The sequence below is a fragment of the Ixodes scapularis genome, unplaced genomic scaffold, assembly GCF_016920785.2.
Source record: "Ixodes scapularis isolate PalLabHiFi unplaced genomic scaffold, ASM1692078v2 PGA_scaffold6__148_contigs__length_123643588, whole genome shotgun sequence".
Lineage (NCBI taxonomy): Eukaryota > Metazoa > Arthropoda > Arachnida > Ixodida > Ixodidae > Ixodes > Ixodes scapularis.
The window spans coordinates 82,841,327-82,847,910 of NW_024609881.1; the positions used below are offsets into that span (position 1 = coordinate 82,841,327).

At 48.9% G+C, this 6,584-nt stretch overlaps 1 protein-coding gene across 1 annotated transcript; it reads right to left on the bottom strand.

Moving 5' to 3' along the window:
- Nucleotides 1–5,481: 5,481 nt before the first annotated feature.
- Nucleotides 5,482–6,183, bottom strand: LOC121833064 (zinc finger CCHC domain-containing protein 10-like; the record flags this gene model as incomplete). Its single annotated transcript, XM_042286144.1, has 1 exon — nt 5,482–6,183. A coding segment is annotated over one exon (702 nt), but the record flags the coding sequence as incomplete, so codon positions are not given.
- Nucleotides 6,184–6,584: the final 401 nt, after the last annotated feature.

A 6,584-nucleotide genomic window follows, 5' to 3' on the forward strand; every position in this document is an offset into this window, starting at 1 on the left:
TTTTTTTTCTTTATTGCATGGTAGTTACAGCAACATTCATTTCATTCTAACAGCACTGGACAGCTCTTTTGCACAGCGTATTAAAAATCACGCATTTCGAGGAGTGATTTTAAAATACTAGTCCACTCCGGTTCAGGTTCACAGTTCAAATACACACTCTGTACTTGTTTTACAAGGTTGAAGAAATATGTCCGCACTTCTTTTGCGTCGAGGTCAGCATGTCGAACAGCCATACGTGATCTCCAAATGCTGCACAAAGCTAACAACATAATCATGTCATAAGGAACTTCATTATCATTATCCACACTAAGGAAACGTATCCCTGTTGGGGTTACAGGTAATTCTTTCTTTAAAGTGCGTTGGAGGACATCCCAGAAAAATACCGCGTCCCAACAAAAAATAAACACATGTTCAATAGTCTCAGGTTTTTTACATAGAAGGCAATTTACCGACCATTTCACATAGATCCCTTTTTTTTAAGCCAAACCTTAACTGGCAAGGTATTCGTGTGTAATTTATAAAAGAAAGTCTTAACAGCCGCGGGAGCACACATCCTTTTTACACGTCTAAGCACATCGTGGCCATGTTGGGACACACCTTGATACAGGGGCATGGGGAAAACACTCACAACTAAATCGCGATAGAGCGCTTTTTTACTGACATCACAAAAGGAATTCAAAGAAAAACGTGCTGTCAGAAACCCCATCGTGTCAACAACTTCTTTCAAAAAATCAGTGATTCTTGTTGGCTCGCCGCCATGAGAAGAAACAAGAAAAGATGGCAAATGTGGCAAATGTGGTGACACTTTTGTTTGAATCAGTGTGCGAATGAACGGGTGCTATTGGTCTCTCAAAAAAAAGAAGCGTGACACAAGCTGCTTGACAAAAAGGTGGGAAAGCCCCACGCCACCGTTACAAACTCGATGAAAAAGATTGTCTCGTCTCATCGGCTCATACTTCGAGTTCCAAATAAACGTGGCGAAAATTCGATGAAATTTCTGAACATTAGTTCGCGCACAATGGATGACCTGAAGAACATACCAGAGCTTCGCAATCAGAAAAACGTTACAAACAGTCGCTCGGACAAAAATGGACAGCTCGCGTTGCTTCCAACAAGAAGCACGCCTGTCCAGGTCGATAGCGACACCCGACCAGTACGTTTGGCTATTCCGGAAACTTTGCAATGGCACCCCGAGGTACTTGCACGGCACTGTGTCCCAGCATACACCCTCAAATTCTGAGGGTGTAGTGGCCCAAGCACCATGCCAGAAACCACGGCACTTTTCCCAGTTTATAACAGCACCAGTAGCGTGGCAATACCTTTTAGCCAAAGTTATGACTTCGGTAACGCTTTCTTTGTCCCTACAAAAAACAGCAATGTCATCGGCGTAACTCATTATTTTTACTTCTGCATTATAAAATTGGAAACTTCGGACACGTTGACTATTTTTTACGCTTAAACAGAAAAGCTCTAAATACAAATCAAACAAAAGGGGAGACATAGGGCAACCTTGTCGTACCGACTCTCGTACGTTAATAACAGAACTGAGCTCTTTGTTCACTATAAGCTTTGTTGTACAGTCCTTATAGGCCATCTTTACACCTTTTAGGATGGCGTCACCAACATTGACATGACTCAAAACATCAAAGAGTACATCATGGCTAACACGGTCGAATGCCTTATCTAGATCTATAGACCTTTGTCCGGAAGTGCTCTTTTTAGCCTCGACCGCAAGGAGCAAAAGCGAACAATAATCTCGAACCCAGACGCTCGCGGGGAGGGGGGGCTGCGTCGGCCTGCGCGGCCGCTTCCCGTTGAGGGCTTCTTCGCTGGTGTGCCGACTGCCGTTTCGCCGGCATCGGTCCTGTTTACCGCGGTATGTGAGTATAGTGCCCGTAATGTGAGAGCCGTGTGTCATTACGCCACTCTGCCGCTGTTGGTTTCCATCTAGCCGAGCCAGAAAACATCTCGCGACGAGTTGACCGCGCCGCGAGTGACGAAGAAGCAAACATGGCGACGGTTTGTGCGATTGCTTTGGTGGCTCCGGTGTTGGGTGTCTTCAACGTCCTCGTGAGAAGGTTCCCCTGCCCTTCGAAGTTATTGCAAGCACCACGAAAGATGTGGAATCATCGTCTCAACTACAAATAAGCAGGCCTTCACGAGCAACAACGGTGCCGAGCAGGCGCTCGGCACAGTTGTGTCAGGCTCACGCAGCCAGCGGCACAGTTGTGTTGGTTGCGTCGTCAGATGTTCAACAACGCCGAGGTATTTTAATTTATCATTTGGAATGGCTTCAAGAGTGGGGAATTAATCTATTTCGCGGATTGTTAACGCCGAGGCGAGTGCCCTCCGTTGCAGTGCCGTCGTCGCGCAAAGTGCAGAGAAAACCGGGTGGCGATGGCGGCGGTGCTCTTTGATCTTGCGCCGTCGGGTCCATGAAGTGCGGAGTAAACGTACGTACGTGCGTCTGCTGGATCGGTATTTTGGACTTCCTCAAAACTCTTTCTCACTCGCATTTTCCTTGTGAAGCTTAGTAGCTCATTACACCTCATCGTCGACTGCGCTCATTTGACTACGACGGACGAGCCTGCGTGATGTGAATTTCACTGCCTAAGATCCTTGGTGTGCTGTAACGAGGGCTAATAAAATATCACCGCGAACTTCTGAACAAACGAGTCGAAGTTTCGTCTGCTATCATAACTGATCGCCTGTCACAATATTAATCAGTAGCGTTCCTAGACTCCGCCCCCACAGGCACCGTGCTTCACTGCCCGATAGTAAGTCTCTCCTGGTACCTCGTAGAATTCCAGCTCCCACTTCAAGTAAGTACCATCCTTAAGAACTGGCAATTAATAGTTTCGAACCCAGACGCTCGCAGTGTGTGTTTGTGTGTGTGTGGGGTGACGCGTGCTAACATACTCGGAGCCCTCGTTTACGCCGCTTCGCAGCGGCAGACAAGGCGCCACATTACAAAAGAAAGCTAATCTGAGCTGTCTATGTAACTAGACCCATTCGCTAGTCATTCGATGAAACGTGGTCTCGTTTTCATTCGCTAAAACGGCGTTCGATCAAGTGAACGCCTCCCACTTATTTCGGCTCGGCAGAGCCGCGCTGCCGCAGAAAGGCAAGCAGATTGCGAAAATCGGTCTCAAACGTGCCACGAATGTAATGTCGTATACAATGAGCCAACAATCAAGCATTTGAAAGCTACAAGAAAGCGGTAGCGAAATATTTACTACGCAATGAACCCGGACTGAAACGCGGATGTCAAGGGTCAGCAGACACCGAGAACATTTAAGCCAAGAAAGGTTTTCTCTTGTTTTCTTGATCGAGATGGGTTCTCGAATGTTCACGACATCTTATCTGTTGAAGAACGGGTCGCGGAGGCTTCTGGTGAAGACATCGTTCACGATGTGCCGGTGCATTCGGACAGCCTGCCGCATCCAGCTCTCCAAAGCAACGCCGCCAACGCAGCCCCCCCCCCCCCCCCCCCCCCTCCTGCCTGCCCGTTCTCTCCGTGTGGTGGCGCGAGCGTAGATAAACATGGCGGCGCCCTGGAATTGGCGCGGACACTGGTCTATATGTAGCACTGCAACCTGCGTGGTGCTGTCACTGCAGGCCTTCAGGACGCTACGAGCCACATGCAGATTTGTCAAGATAGTCCTCCCCTTTATCCCACACGTTTGATGCTCGCTTATTATCTCACATGCGACACCTTGAAGGCGACGCGCCAGAATTTTCGCGAACATCTTGTAATCGGTATTGCATAGCGTTATTGGGCGATAACCGGTGGCGCTGCGCAGTTTCACGGGGTCATCAGATTTCGGTATCAGGACAGTGTAGGCACGAGAAAACGAAAAGGGCAAACATTCTCTTTCATAGGCAGTATGAATAACGTTCAAAAAAACACTAGCTATTAGGCTCTTAAAGTTCTTGTAAAATTCTGCGCCCAATTCATCCGGTCCCGGCGTCTTAGAGTTCGGCAGGTCGTCGATTGCGCGCTCCACTTCTTGGATTGTAATTTCTTGCTCAAGCTCTTCGCGTTCATCATTCGATAGCCTTGGCAGTTTTTCTAAAAGCTGGGCATAAATGCCCGTATGACACCCTAGCGCTTTGTCAGCAAAAAGCTGTGCGTAATGCTCGAGGAAGGCCTGTGCTATTTTCTCGGGATCCGTAGTAGTCATTTGCTTGAATTCAATTTCGGCTATTTCGTTCCGAAGTGCGTAACGCTTCTCGTCTGCCAAGGCACGCTTAGTGGGCTGCTCGCCCATCGTGTATTTTTCTGCACGGGCGCGCACTACGGCACCACGATAGCGCTCGCGGTGGAGCTGATCTAATTTTTCTCTGACATACTCCACGTCTTTTACCCCATTACCGGGTCTTTCGCACTCTGCTTTACATAGCTCTATCAAGTCCTTATTTAAACTGCGTTCCTTACACCGGGCGTTGTACGAAAGAATTGATGACCTCTCAATGGTGATTGCCTTAATTTCTTGTTTTGCCAGTTCCCATTTCTCGAAAATGTCCCCTCCCGGCTCTTTAAAAGCATCTTTCAAAAACTGTTCTGCGTTTTTTAGAAAGACGTCTTTCAGAAGCTTTATGTTTAGTTTCCATAGGTCCCAATTAAACTTTTTTTTTTTTTCGGGTGCTCTGTCGCCTATCGTCGCGATAACCAGACTGTGGTCTGAGAAAAAGACCGGAGCGACACGGTACTTTCCTAAATGTTCTGCTAGAGGGGCAGAAACATACACCCTGTCCAAACGCGCACTGGACGACGCTTGAAATTGGGTAAAGCGCATTTCCTTCTTCGCGTTTTTTACAGTGCCCACATCAATCAGGTCATAATCCTCCAACATTTCGCCCAAAAGTAGTTCACTCTTATCAGCGTTCCGTCTTATTGGCCATCTATCCAACTGTCGTACAACACAATTAAAGTCACCCACAAGGACTAGAGCTCTATGGCAATCAAGATACCGACGTAAACCGCCAAAAAATAAAACGCGGTCAGTGGTCACATTTGGGGCATAAATGCAAATAAGCCTGAATTGATTTGACGTTAGCACAAAATCACACATAATGAAACGTCCTTCAGTGTCCGTAGTAACGCATCACTGCGACAATGGTACCGACTTCTTCAGAAGCAGGAAACACCCTGCCGAATGACCAACTGCATGCGTCACACAGATTTCGTAGTTAGGCATGAAAGGTCTGACTGCTTCCTCTACCTGTTCCGCCTCAGCCAATTTAGTTTCTTGCAACGCCAAGAAATCGGGTTGCTCTTTCGACAATAATTGCTGTATTTGGCACTGCTTTTTTTTAGTGCATAAACCACGAACATTCAGCGTTGCAACTGTAATGGCTGATTGGGACTCACAAATCATGCGCTGTGCTTCGGTGCAGACACTAAAAACCTAAGCAGTCAGGGTCGAAGTTGTCTTGATGCAGCAATCTTAAACACCAGGAAACCAAGCAAAGAACGCCTTACTTGCTTTCCCTGCGCCGACGTTCCTCTTTAGGATCGTTGGGCGCGGGCTGGTAACGCCCCTTCTTCGTGCGTTCCATCCAAGGGTGTAGTTGGCGTGCTCCGTTTCCGGCTGCCGTATCGTCATCGAAGGCTCGCTTAGTTGACTCGCTGGTATCGTCCATATCTGAAGGTCCGTTGGTGCTTGCGTCGTTCGATTCCTTGTCTGCTCCGGCATCAGAGGGTTTCACGTCGGCACCGCTGGGAGGTGCGCCTTCCGGTTGACCTCCGTTCTCTCTGGCTGCCTCCAAGGAGCTGCTTCCTTCACTCTTGCGTTCTTTGGCAGGGGTTGAAACTTCTGGCGCCAAGCCCTGGATAGTACGCTCCGCTTCCTCGGCATCCATGGCGTGGTCATTGGTCTCGGCCGTCCCGGCCCCGCTGGCCACCCTGGCGTATGACCTGACACACTCGGTGCCATAATGCCCGAAGCGAAAACACTCCGAGCACTTCGGCGCCCTGCATTCTCGTCGAATATGACCTGTGCGCTTACAGCGTAAGCAAAAGGGCGCCCGACCAGGGATCACAATAAGTACGTTGCCACCTTGGATCCGAAGCTGGTGTGGCATGGTATCGGCCATGCCACCTTCATTCAGTGTCATCCGCGCACACCTGGTCGTTGATTCGATTCCTTGGAAGCCTTCAACATTCCACTTCTCCCGGCTCACTTTGCAGGACCTTGCCATACGGCTCCAATTTCTTACGCACAACGTCGTCCGGCACATCATACGGGATCCAGTGGAGACGAAGCCGTACCTCCGTGATGCTGGGATCCACGAAGAGGCATCGAAGACCCTTCACCTGCAGTTCTTTGGCGTCCACGAGTCGTCTCTTTGCTTCTGCCCTTCGGAGGGTAGCCATCCAAACATGATTCATTTGGTACGCACCAAGTGCTGCGATGTCGCCGAGTACGCCGCACCTAGCCATCTCTTGTCGAAAATCCTGGATACGGTAGGGGCGCCCTTTCAAATCGCAATGCAGAAGCACCGATGTTTCACTCGTAATTCCTGTAGGCATCTGTGGTAAAACAATTTTATAGTCATCGTTCGTCGATTCACCGGAGTGA